Source organism: Nilaparvata lugens, chromosome 7 (assembly GCF_014356525.2).
Source record: "Nilaparvata lugens isolate BPH chromosome 7, ASM1435652v1, whole genome shotgun sequence".
Taxonomy (NCBI): Eukaryota; Metazoa; Arthropoda; class Insecta; order Hemiptera; family Delphacidae; genus Nilaparvata; species Nilaparvata lugens.
Window position 1 is genome coordinate 2,334,500 of NC_052510.1, and position 14,788 is coordinate 2,349,287.

The 14,788-nt window shown below is 30.1% G+C and overlaps 1 protein-coding gene across 1 annotated transcript in view; it reads left to right on the plus strand.

Annotated features, from left to right (window-relative positions):
• LOC111057636 (ATP-dependent helicase brm) overlaps nucleotides 1-12,294 on the plus strand; it is an 86,126-nt gene extending 73,832 nt beyond the window's left edge. Inside the window, exon 15 of the mRNA XM_039433427.1 lies at nucleotides 12,055-12,294. Within this exon, the coding sequence (XP_039289361.1) occupies nucleotides 12,055-12,076 (22 nt within the window). The 3' untranslated portion in view covers nucleotides 12,077-12,294. The remainder of the gene's footprint in view (nucleotides 1-12,054) is intronic.
• Nucleotides 12,295-14,788: the final 2,494 nt, after the last annotated feature.

The following is a 14,788-nucleotide window of genomic DNA, read 5'->3' on the forward strand; positions in this document are numbered from 1 at the left end:
TTTCTTTCCAGATCATAAACGGTTTCGACTATATTATTAGAACTTCTTTTAATAATTCAAAAATTTATCTTTCCAAACTAAAACATTTTATTCCTCATATCGTTCATAAATAAAAAAGTAACATTTTTTGTAAATTCGATAACTGGTTTATTTTGGCATTAATCGCGAAATAACGCATATTAGAACAAAGCCAATGATATACTGAATGTATTTAAAAAACTACAATGGAAAATTCGAAACCGTTTATGATCTGGAAGGAAAACGGAGTTAGCACTTCAACAACCCATAACTCGCTTATTAGACCACTTAAAAATTTCAGTTGCCACTTTTTCTCACTCTTATAATGATCTTAACAGTTATATTGAAAAAGATTATTCAATTGGAAAAAAGTGTACCAAACAGCCTTGAAATATTGATCGTAAAATATATATTCTAGGATCTTCTTCTTTTTGGCTACGCCTTATCCCAATCGTATGGGGTCAGCATTTGAAATATATATTCTAGGATATATTATCAAAAATTATTAAAACACTGACTGACAAAGAGGGCAAATCGGTATATAGCATAAAATGCTATTACTAGCGTGTACTAGTTATGTAAAATTATTATTGGCCTGTCCTGTCTTTTAATCTATAACTGGAGTCCTTAGGAGATAAACTAGTGAAAACTTGATTTTTCAAATTTTTCCAATTTATACTACTGTTGTTCTTGATTTCAATTGATAAATTTTTGAGAAGTTTAGCTTTAAAATTTAATAAGATTGAAACCAATCTATATATAAAGAATAGCGTTCATGAGTCCACTATAATACGCCCCAGATTACTGTTGTAAATAATCATCGGATTAGTTTGGATCTACAAATTTTCTTGAAATTGTATCAGGCATACTGTATTAAAAAAAATTAGTTGATTATTTTTGGTTCACTGGTGATCAAAAGTTTTGTTAATTAATGTTTGGGTTGAATTTGTTTTAGTGTTTGTTTGAATCAAATTAAATGTTTTTCAAATTTTGGATAGGTATTGACTGGATAGAAGATGAGTTGATTTCATTGTTGACGGATTGAATCGCTTCATAGATTGATTCTGTTGATTAGGAAATGGTTTTGATTGGTTATTTCAATATTTTATCAGGTTCCCTTAGGTCACCTTTGACCTTTAACAGATTGATTCTGTTGATTAGAAAATAGTTTTGATTGGTTATTTCAATTTTTGGTCAGGTTCCCTTAGGTCACCTTTGACCTGTAACAGATTGATTCTGTTGATTAGAAAATAGTTTCGAATGGTTATTTAAATTTTTGGTCAGGTTCTCTTACATCACTCTTTTGTCTCTCCATTTCATCCAAATTTGGCATTTTGTCCCAAACTACCACACTACTTTACAAAAATACTTTCCATTATTATTACTAAATTTTTGTCAAAGTATTTCAATAAATCCACCACCCCTCAATTGAAACTGGCAAGTTGTTCTCTCATTCAATCAAATATCATTTTACAATCTATGACGTCACCCTGAAAGGGTAAACATTTTTAGCTAGAGATAATTTTTGTCTTCATTTTATTATTGTCTTGACATCAGTATATATATATCGACATTAAAGAGATATTCTTGTCAATTATTATTATTGGTTTTTAGATCATTTCGTGAATCCCTGTGTTTTCTCCTAGTCTAAGCCTGAATAGTAAATAACGAATTGTAGGATTTTGTAGAATATCTGCAGAAATCTGAATTGAAAAGCTTTCAAAATTCAAGCTTTTATTTCAGCTAGTTACATCATACACCATACATCAGCTATGGTTTTCTATTATTGGATAATGTTTTATTAGAAATGGGGTAACACCCATATATTTTAATCAAAATTGTTTCAGTTTACATAGACCAGGCAAAACAGTCTGATGATGCTAAGTCAGGATAATATTTGCCAGTTTCAAAATAACTTCTAATAATATTTCAATATAATACAACTCAACTCCAGGATTTATTAAATTCATTATCAAAAAGTTGAGAGAAATAAAACTGAAATTTCTTAAAATTTTAAAACGTTGATACTAGGCCAGTCTTATAATTTACCACCTATATTATAATTTTGTAACATAGAGTCTTGTATACTTGATAGCTGTTAGCGTAAACTGAAATCTTTAAAAATTTAAATGGATTTAAACTATTTGATACTATGCTAATCTTTACTATATTATAATTTCTCAACATTAAAACCAAAATGATAAAAACAGAACAAATTGAATAATATTGGATTATCATTCTCAGTTCAATACTGCAAACTTACATAAATTAATCTCAGAAATATACTTTAAATTTTAGGGTATCAAGACCCAGTTGCACAAAAGCCTGGTAAATTTCAATAACTATTAAATGATACGAGAACCAATCAGGAAAGAATTTTCCGCTTGTTTTCTCGTGGTATTTAATCACGATTAAAATTTAACAGGCTTTTGTGCAACCGGGCCTAAATCTCCCAATGATATTATGATAGAATCCATATTAGCATTGAGGTTTCACTGAATAATATTATAATTAGCTACATAGATAATTTTTGAGTTGGGTGATCTGTCAATAATAAGTCAGATAAATTAAATATATTATAATATTATATTATATTCCCACTCAGTTATATCACAGAGAAAAGATAGCTTAAGTAGATATCCTATGGTATAGGGCGTTTATGTCGCAACTTTTACTGTTATCCCAAGCCGATAGTTCACGTAGTTCTTTCCCATGCAGCTGTGTGACGCTGGTAGTTTCTCAAATTGTGCCGTTCATACACTCTCACCCCAACAAAACAGTAAAAACTGACAATAATCGACAGTAATCGGCTTGAGATACAGTAAAAGTTGCGACATAAATTCCCTCTACCATGGGATATCTGCTTACGCTATTGTTTCTCTATGGTTATTATGTTTATGGAAGATTTTTCCCATGAAAATAGATTTTCTTTAATAGTCAAGTTCTTAGCTCAAATTACTATATCATGAGACGCTAGATTATAAAATAACTACGAATTTTCCGATATAATAATAATAACTCTATTCTCGCAAAAGAAAACATAAAAAATGATTAACGAAATAATATGGCAATAGAAGTAAAAGTAAAAATAAAATGTCTTTATCATACAGTACCTATTTCAAAATACAAACAGCCTCTATTAAAATGAACATCAAAATTGACAGAGTTGCAAAAGTAAAGGAAAATTAGTATAACAGATGAACAAAAATGAAAGAATAAAGTGGCTGTCCATTCAATAATGATTAAAAAAGAGCAATATATTTAATAATAAGAAAAAAATATATATAAACTGTATATAATTTCAATAGTGAGTAAATACATCTTCATTTACTATAAATACATACATAGAATTTGACAGATATCCTACTTGATCATGAGAGAACTAGGAATTGTCCAATATAAATACATCTGAAATAAATCTGTATTAACTATTAATACAAGGAAATCATAGATATCTTACTTGACAGAGTATGAGCATTTATATTTTCTATATATAATGAGGCTCAAACTCCCATTAAATAAATTTATAATTTTTTTTACAATTTTTTCACTGTGTCACAAAGCAGTTAGCTACTCAATGTGCGCTAAAGCCACAGACCGTCTGCGTAACAAAGGCGTACATTATCCACTGATGTAGCTCGCTTCTGTGGTGAGTCTGCGGACGGTCTGTGCAACTAGCGTTATTTATGAAAGCCGGGTAGCAGAAAGAATCAATCCGCTGAGAGTGAGTTATTAGCTATTGAAGTATTTTTTATATTTTGGCATGACACAATCTCTTTAAACGCATGTCTAGCCCATATTAATTGATAAAATTTTCTCAATTTATTATAATCACGTTTCTCATTAACTCTACACTATCGCTTTCCTAAGATATAGATTTTAATAATTACTGAGTTTTTTAGCAATCTAAATTAACAAACTTTATTGTCTTAATCAGTACTTTGCTGCTTTGCTAAATTTATTAGCTTTTAAAATTGATATTTGTCTAGACGATATTGAGATTTATTTTGATCTTGTGGCAACAAATCTATATTTTTCTATCTTTTAAAACTGTTTTGTTTAACTTTCGCTCTTGAAGTAAAATGTCCCTAAATTTTGTAGCTCCAAATAAACTTCAAGTTTTTAAACTACCTAGTTATCAATACTATAAATGAATAGTAATATAAAGGATTCCTTTAACAAGAGACATCTTGATAGTTTAAAGCTTTGAAAAAATTTAATACTACTGACAATAATTTATAAAATTCATCTTATTTTGAAAATAGTTTTCCATATAAGTTTGTAACTTTCACATATCTGTAGTATTTTCTCAGCTATCATCGTTTCTTTTGACATCTTTTCAATATTTTGGCACCCGCTAAAACTTGAAAACTTATTTCAAGCTAAATTATGATCTTGAAAAGTAGGGAAACACGTTAGACCTCTTGCTTTTAACCAGATTTGAAATCTATTAGAACTCTAAGCTGCGTTTACACAAAAGTTGATAACAAAATGTTGATGACTTAATCCTTATAGATTCTATTAGATTGAACATATCTTATCATACATATTTATGATGAACATATTTGTTTGTCAAGTTCCGTTCAATCTAATAGAATCTATAAGGATTAAGTTATCAACATTTTCTTAATAACTTTGGTGTAAACCCAGCTTTAAGCTCTTTTAATGATCCTCTTTCATTAGTAAATTGTCTCAACTATTAGTCATCTAAAAATTGATTAGTAAAGTAATTTACACTTCCAAACTATTTTCCTGATACAATGAATATATATTAGTAAAGTTATATTCATTTTCAACTATTTTCCTGGTACAGTAATACCATAGAGTTGAAGATACTTTTAAATACATACGTATTAAATAACTTTGATTAGTAAAGTAATTTACACTTTAACTATTTTCCTGGTACAGTAAAAATTGATTATACTAAAGTTATATTCATTTTCAACTATTTTCCTGGTACAGTAATACCATAGAGTTGAAGATACTTTCAAATACATACGTATTAACTAACTTCGCACTCGAGGTTAAAATAAATGCAGCCTATCTATCTATCTATTATTTGTCTCTGGTAATACCTTTTAGAAACATAGTCTCTTATCTCCATTGCAGATGCTTTTTCATTTTATTTGTTTCATTTATTTTTTCACCCAGAATTAGAATTTGGTAAAAGTCTTCAAAGAATGTCTAGATTCGATATTATTGTTGCTTAGGCCTACTGTAGATCCAAATGATACACATATGAATGAAGTAGTGGCAGACTATTATTTTTATTGTAGGTTTTAAGTTGTTTTCAAGAACTTGGTGAATGTTAAGTCTTCTGGAATCGTTTGACTCGATGTAGAAAAATATCTAGAAATACAATTTTGAATGATCCCTTGTATTTCATAGACGTTGTAGATTCAGTATACGGTAGTATATTTTGAGTGAAATGTATTCTAGGAGTTGCAGTTTTAAAATAAGATTGTCATCCATTTGAGATAGAATGGTTGATAGGCAAATCTAAAAGCGTTTTATTATGGTGTTTGGTATGGTTTTGAAACGAAATCTGGTTGTGGCTCCTAAAAGTGTATTTCTTTCTCTCTCGCTCTTTTCCTCATTCTTGTATCAAATTTATTAAGGTGTTGGATGTAATATTGTCTTTTCAAATTTTGTGAAAATTGGTGACGGATAATGGAGAGTTTTTGGGTAGTTGTTAAAATTCTTCTAGAAATTTGTGTGGCTAAAGTTTCCTCAAATTTTTAGGCTTCTAAACTTGTTGTTCCTTACCCAATCATTCATAGATGAGAATTATATAGGAACTATCAATGTATACATAAATACATACATTTTTCTCAATTTCAATTTTATTTCTTAAAACACACAAAACAAAATGACAAAGAATTACAGAACAAATAAAATACAATAAAATAGGCTACAATGCATACATTTTTTTCAATTTCAATTTTATTTCTTGAAACACACAAAACAAAATGACAAATAAAATACAATAAAATGTTACAAATATAAAAACCATGGGCTTCGTGGTTGTGTGTGTTGGAGAAGAGAAAAAAAATAGATAAATTTTATTCAAATATACAGAATGACCTCTTCTGTAATTTTCATCCATGAATAATTCCTTACAGTATTTCAGTGAACATAATATATTGGCGGCAATATTTCAAGAACTCCTATTAATAGAAACTGGTTCATAAATTTCTGGGCTAGAGTTTATCGCTTTTGAGCGTGTTGAGTTTTGCTAAGAACAAGCTGTAGAGTTAGATAAACCAATATCATAATTTGATTCTAATTATCCATTAGATGTGCTTAGGAATATAAGATCCTATCAAATGAAAAAGACTAAGAAATTGTTTTGCTAAGACCAAGGTTGAGTTGGATAGACCAATATTATAATTTGTTTCTAATTTTCCATTAGATGTGCTTATGAATATAAGATCCTATCAAATGAAAAAGACTAAGAAATTGTTTTGCTAAGACCAAGGTTGAGTTGGATAGACCAATATTATAATTTGATTCTAATTTTCCATTAGATGTGCTTATGAATATAAGATCCTATCAAATGAAAAAGACTAAGAAATTGTCAAAAAACCACAGATTTATTGATACTTAGAAAGACCGGTTTCGGTTGTTACATCATTGTCAATCTCTGATAAACTCCTTCGACAATTTCTTAGGGCCGTTTGCACAGTATAGATTAAGTTAATCGAGTTTAAACTTCAGTCGGTTTTCTCAGTGCATTTACTAATCCAGTTTAAGTTAAACTAGTTTAGCGTCAAGTTGGTAATAGAATGTCATCGTTTAATATATAAGAAAGGCTGCTTTTTACAGGAAATTTGTTCTAATTTGTTCAATTTGTAGCTAATATTTCCTTGTTCAAAATCCACAGAGCTGTAAGCTCTACGGTAATAAAAGTGAAAAGCGATCAAGAAATTCTTCAAAAAATGATGAAATGCTATATTACTATTAGATACAAACTTATATTTAGTAGGCACCAAAAAATATATTTTAGAATGTTTTAAAAAAAAGCTATTCTGTTACGCTCAAATCTACTACGGTCTTCCTCATTTATTAAAAATCTCTTGAAAGCAAAATATCTCAGTTATGTGTTCTTAAAAATATTTTTCCCAATCAAAGACCACTGTTAAAAATTGTCTTATTTTCTATCGAGTGGCTCATTTAATCAAATACTGGATTGGCAGTTGTTTTACTCAAGCAAAACCGATGGTGGTTGCTATACTCAAGAAAATTCTCTATCATCCCAATAGATGCTGGCTTTATGATTCAGAGGCCCGGGTTCAAATCCCGGCCCGGGCAAGATATTTATCTCGGGCCACTCCCGTGTTTTCGGATGGACACGTTAAGCCGTCGGTCCCGGCTGCCTAAAAAGCAGTCGATAGGTCATGTCAGAGGCCCTGAAATTGATCAGTTGCGACCTGAAAACTCTGACACCAGACCTGAGCCAGCCAGGTCACTCGATATTATTATTATTATTATCCCAGAAATTTAAATCATTCGTTTTTGCCCAATTTTTCTCAGTTTTGAAATTCCTTCGCAGACATCTTTATCAATCGCATTAAAAACGTCTATCAATTCCTCCATTATAATTATTTTTACATTCAAATAATGATTTACTATAACTTAAATATTATTATCGTCTACAGAAGCATTAATAATAACCGTCGATAATTTACTATCAGCTGTTTCCCCATCAAATCTTTACAGATGTCAAGTTAATCCAAATTATTTGGTTTAAACCTCCTGTTTTGGAGGTTTAAACTTTCCCTGAGTTTAAACTCAATGCAGAGTTTAAACTGATACTGTGCAAACGGAATTTTAGTTTAAACCAAAAAAAAAATCCAGATTTGGTTTAAGCTTTAGCTCAAACTTACACTGTGCAAACGGCCCTTAGTCTTTTTCATTTAATATGAATAATTACCACAATATCATCTTCTCAACTAAACAAATAGTAAAAATACAAGATCCGATCAACGTCTGTATTTTTCGACCACAATGTGGATTAATGGTTTAGAAATTTTGATTGTATAAGTTACTTGAATTTGATTGCAAAACGCTGTAGTTTAATTTTGATGTTCCTAAATCCAATTGTGATAATAAAAAATAATATTCAAAAAATAGTAACGTCTCAAAATGACAGTCACTTAATTATTAGACTATAGCATAGAGAGACGATAGCATAAGTAGATATCCCATGGTATAGGGCGTTTTTGTCGCAACTTTTACTGTTATCCCAAGCCAATAGTTCACGTAGTTCTTTCCTATGCAGCTGTGTGATGCTGGTAGTCTCTCAAATTGTGCCGTTCATACACTATCACCCCAACAAAACAGTAAAAATTGACAATAATCGGCTTGAGATAACAGTAAAAGTTACGACATAAATTCCCTATACCATGGGATATCTACTTACAATATTGTTTCTCTATGACTATAGGCTACTCGAATTAATGAAAACTGTATATTGGAGTATGGAATAGCGTTGAAAAATCCATATTCTTCAACTTTTTCAATGCACAAATTATTGTCCTTTCCGATTCGAGTACAATCTACCAAGTTTTATTGTTTTGAAAAAAGTTATTGTGATCAAATACCTAATAATATAGCCTAAATTAATACCTAATAAGTCTGTATAGGGTAGATTGTAGGCTTTGAAATTGATCGAACCTTTCTGCATGTATTTCCCATTTTTATAATAATTTATTATAATGTTTATTGCATGTGTAACAGTTTTAAGTATTATTTTGTTTTGTATTTATTTAATAATTCAGAATTACACAACTTACAGAAAAGTACCATAGGCTTATAAGCCCAAAACGGTTCCAATTCTAATTTATACAACAGTCCAAATGTAGCTAGGTTATGTATCACTTGAACAGCCCAAAACGGTTCCAATTCTAATTTATACAACAGTCAAAATGTCGCTAGTTCACTTCAAAATTCTCCAATCACACACTCAATTCACAATATCATAGAATGAACAATCTATATTGTTTAAACAATCTTGAAACATTATTGTTGAACGATAATAATCAAGGTTTGTTTTTCCATGGTACGGTATTGTGAATTTCTGCAGGAGTAGAATATTGTTATCATGTGTTTTTATGGGAGTTTTCAAACACGGGAGTCTGCCAATGTGTGAACACTACCATGAGAACTAATGGTATTCTTTTTCTATTCAGTAGAGCAGAGATTCATTGGAAATCTGGAAGAGAATCATTGGAAGAGATTCATGGTATTGTGAATTTCTGCAGAAAGAGAATATTATTATCATGTGTTTTTATGGGAGGTTTCAAACACGGGAGTCTGCCAATGTGTGAACACGACCATAAAAACTAATGGTATTCTTTTTCTATCCAGTAGAGCAGAGATTCATTGGAAATCTGGAAGAGAATCATTGGAAGAGATTCATGGTATTTTGAATTTCTGCAGAAAGAGAATATTATTATCATGTGTTTTCATGGGAGGTTTCAAACACGGGAGTCTGCCAATGTGTGAACACGACCATAAAAACTAATGGTATTCTTTTTCTATCCAGTAGAGAAGAGATTCATTGGAAATCATGGTTTTAGTTTGAATAATATAATTCAAATTAATGTTCAACCTCTTAACCTCATTAAGGCTGTTTGGTACACTTTCTTCCATTATTTGAATTGGATAATCTTTTTCAATATCACTGTTAAGATCATTATAAGAGTGAGAAAAAGTGGCAACTGAATTTTTCAAGTGGTCTAATAAGCGAGTTATGGGTTGTTGAAGTGTTTAAATCCGTTTTCTTTCCAGATCATAAACGATTCCGAATTTTCCATTGGAGTTTTTTTTAATACATTCAGAATATCATTGGCTATGTTCTAATATGCGTTTTTTTTGCGTTTTATGCCAAAATGAACAAGTTATCGAATTTACAAAAAAATGTTACTTTTTTATTTATGAACGATACAATTTCTTCCATTATTTAAATTGGATAATCTTTTTCAATATAATTAAGATCATTATAAGAGTGAGAAAAAGTGGAAACTGAAATTTTTAAGTGGTCTAATAAGCGAGTTATGGGTTGTTGAAATGTTTAAATCCGTTTTCTTTCCAGATCATAAACGATTCCGAATTTTTCATTGGAGTTTTCCTTTAATACATTCAGAATATCATTGGCTATGTTCTAATATGCGGTTTTTTGCGTTTTATTCCAAAATGAACAAGTTATCGAATTTACAAAAAAATGTTACTTTTTTATTTATGAACGATATGGGGAATAAAATGTTTTAGTTTAGAAAGATACATTTCTTGAATTTTCAAGAGAAGTTCTGTTAATATAGTCGAAACCGTTTATGATCTGGAAAGAAAACGGAGTTTAGCACTTCAACAACCCATAACTCGCGTATTAGGCCACTTAAAAAATTCAGTTGCCACTTTTTCTCACTCTTATAATATATATATTATATAACTTATATATTATTTATATTATATCTTATATATTTAATTTCATTCTCATTCATTTGACATACTTTTGTTAGTATTTTTGATTCATTTAATTTCTATTTCTTATTATTTCACTTACATTACATTTCTTGTTTTTTAACATTTCTTCATACTTAATTCTTAAAATACATTTGTGGATTGTATAGTGTATGATTGTAATGTGTGAAGGAGGCAAAATGGGTTTTTACCTGTTGCGTCCATGAATAAAATTATTTATTTATTTATTTATAATGATCTTAACAATTGTATTGAAAAATATTATCCAATTTAAATAATGGAAGAATGTGTACCGAACAGCTGACTTTTTGCATAAATTTTTGTCAATGAAATAATTATTATTGTTTATGAATATTATTTAGACTTGATAATCTATCATTTCTTTGATTTGCGTAATTCATTTACACCTCATAAAATTATTTCTCGTTTGATTGCTTTTTTAAAGTAATTTTCCAATATTAATTACTACTGTTGCTTGATAAATGAAGTAAGAATTCAACTAAGTATTATCACTGAATAAAAAGACTGTTAGTTGTTAAATATTTCAAATAAATATTTATTTTATAGTTTTGAGTACTAAGTAGAAGAAATTTTGTTATCAATTCGGATCTTAATCTTTCTAAATTCAAAATTAATTGTTTCAAGTGTTTGTGTTTTGTTTCAATGTGGAAATTAGTGAAGAATTGGAAAGTCGCACATAACCTTTATTTGGACTATTTATTTTATGAAATTGGGATGAAAAGAAGTTTTGGACTGTAGTCTGTTTCTTTGTCCTTAAGTTGATTGTAAATTATAAATAAATAAATAATTGAAAAAAATAAATATATAAAATAAATTTAGTATGTATAACCACCACAATATCATCTTCATAAAGTCTCACAAAAAATATTATTATCTAAAGAGAAAGGATTTATATCAGAAGCATTTCTAAAAATGTGGATAGTAAGTTTTTGAAATTGAGAATGGTTATACAGAAATGCCATATCTCCACATTTTGAGAACTTTATTCATTACACAAGATCTTATACTTCAGTTTTATAGTGAGGTCCACGTTATAATGGCAGTGTTTGATTAGCAATGGCATTGCTATCCTTGTCTATCATTCAACAATGTGGATAGCGCTATCTGTTTCTCGCTTTGCTCTGTTGCTAGATTGGCTTTTAACAATGTAGAATTAATAATTCATAAAATATTTAATCTTGATTATGAGAATTCATTATGAAATCATTGAAAAATATAATTTCTTGGTTGATAAAATAATTGATAAACCTGTATCAGCTACCGTCTATAGAAGGCATTGACAAGACAGAGGATTGGCTACGTTGTTCTCCTATCTTTCTTCACTGCCATTATAACGTGGACCTCACTATAGATTCTGATATATTATATATCTAAATATATACAAGTAGATCTGTAGAAATGTTAGACCCAGAGTTAGAGTTAATAATATTCATTTTTGTATGTATCAAATCTGACCATAATTCTTGTCTTTTTTTTCAACTGTAATCTACCAGTGATTTATTTAACAACTGTCAATTTCTCTTGTTTTAACAGACGGATGGTCCTTGACTTGTGATCTAGTGAAACTTGATCGAGGGTCATTTCGTTGATCGAAGATCAACATTAAACGAAGATTAGCCGTTGTCCTTCAACAGCGGTCAACTTTAACCGAAGGTTAACGGATAGCCATTCATCATCTAACGGGGATCAACTGACACAAAAATCGACATAGTCTTGAAGCACTTCCGTCTACAAAAATATGGCCCGGTTGCACAAAAGCCGGTTAAATTTTAACCGTGATTAATTTCACGAGAACTAATCAGAGAAGGCCTTCATGGATTCTCTGATTGGTTGTAGTGAAATTAATCACGGTTAAAATTTAACCAGCCTTTTTGAAACCGGCACTAGGTCTAGCTAGATTCATTACCAATATATTTAGAAATTTAAGAAATAGATTAGAAACATTTCTAAATATCACAAACCCAGTTGGAGAAATTATAAATTTTATAATAAGTAATTTTATAATAATAAAAATATAAAGATTGTACCTGAACATCTAATAAATGTTCAGGTACAATCTTTATATTTTTATTCCCAAACCAAAAATGTATTATATCCTTGTTCACATTCCAAGCGGATTCTTGTTATATTTCATAGTTCTGTAGGCCTAAGCTTCGAAGCTTTAGAGAAGCTTCAAAAATGGTTTTTAGTATTAGATATTCTTTGAGAAGTATATTATTTGTTGACTAATTAGAAGGTGATTTAATTTTGGAATTCTATTACTTTATAATCTACTGTAGGCTTACTGCAGAATAGGTTTATCCTATTCATGAGAATAGTTTTCCAGTAGTGGATATTTGGATATTCTTAAAGAAGTAGATTATTTTTGTTAATTGTTTAAAATGTAATTTAATTTTTGAAACTCTATTACTTCATATGAGAATTCTACCATGAGAATAGTTTTTTAGTACGGTAGTGGATATTCGGATATTCTTTAAGAAGTAGATTATTTGTTAATTGTTTCGAAGGTAATTTAATTTTGGAATTCTATTACTTCATAATCTACTGTAGGCTTACTGCAGAATAGGTTTATCTTATTCATGGGTCTAGTTTTCCAGTAGTGGATATTCGGATATTCTTTAAGAAAAAAAGTAGATTATTTGTTAATTGTTTAAAAGGTGATTTAATTTTTGAAACTCTATTACTTCATATTATACAGTAGGCTTACTGCAGAATAGGTTTATATTATCCAAGAGTATAGCTTTTCAGTTGTGGATATTCTTCAAGAAATAGATTATTTGTTGTTTAAAATGTTATTTAATTTTTGAATTCTATCACTTCACAGATAGAATTAAATACAGAATGCATTTATTCAAATGCTAATCAATAGATAATTATTATTTAACGAAAATCCAAAATAAATGCTGCAAATCACCCCGAAGACCTCTGCTACTGCAGACATTGACAATAGGGTTAACAGCTAGATGAGAACTACTATCCAAAGATTAGTTGCCAGCCCGGGAATCGAACCCGGTACCTCCCAATTGCTAGTCAGGAATGCTTACCCTTACACCTAGCAATTGGGAGGTACTGGGTTCGATTCCCGGGCTGGCAACTAATTTTTGGATAGTAGTTCTCATCGAATTTCCATCTAGCTGTTAACCTTGTTGTCAATGTCTGCAGTAGCAGAGGTCTTCGGGGTGATTTGCAGCATTTATTTGAGATTCTCGTTAAATAATAATTATATATTAATTAGCATTTGAATAAATGCATTCTCTATTTAATTCCATCTGTAACTGGTTGGCCGCTGTGGCTTCGTATAAAATGAGCACTGCTATCCAGAGATTGTCAGTTTGGTGTAAGGGTAAGCATTCCTGACTAGATTTTGGGAGGTACCGGGTTCGATTCCCGGGCTGGCAACTAATTTTTGGATAGTAGTTCTCATCAAATTTCCATCTAGCTGTTAACCCTGTTGTCAATGTCTGCAGTAGCAGAGGTTTTCGGGGCGATTTGCAGCATTTATTTGGGATTTTCGTTAAATAATAATTATCTATTACTTTATATTCTACTGTAGGCTTACTGCAGAATATGTTTATCTTATTTATGAGTCTAGTTTTCCAGTAGTGGATATTTGGATATTCTTTAGAAAGTAGATTATTTGTTTATTTAGGTCATTTTATTTTTGGAACTCTATTGCTTTATATTCTAATGAGGGCTTACCGTACTAAAGAATAGGCTCAGCCTATCCATTTCGTTAGTACAAGTATTTTCATTTTGGTATTGAAATTGGAAGTTTTTGGTATTGGAAGTAGAGTACCTAGATTAGATTTTTTATTAGAATGAATGACTACAGTAATTCCTATGGGTCAGAAAACGGTGGAGTGGCAAAGGTAGAGTCTATCAGAGAATGTAGCTGGGAGAGTTGAAAATAATGCATGTATTTAAAATGTGTCAGGATATACTGGAGGGTAGAAGCTCGGAATGAAGGAACAATTTCTATTTCCCACAGTTACCTTGAAAAGTAGACCATTCCAGCACTGATTACAGAACGCAAAGAATCACTTTTCCGCTCCAGTGCGCAAACTATTACTTTGCGTACTCTTAATACTTTGCATATTATCTTGAAGCTATCCCAATCAGCTGTTGACATTGTTGGCGTGTATTTTGAATGCGAATTTGTTCTATCTATATATTTTTTTTTTATTTTCAAATGAATAAAATTTAGAACTCATTAAATTATACCATAGAGAAACAATAGCGTAAGTAGATATGCCATGGTATAGGGAAT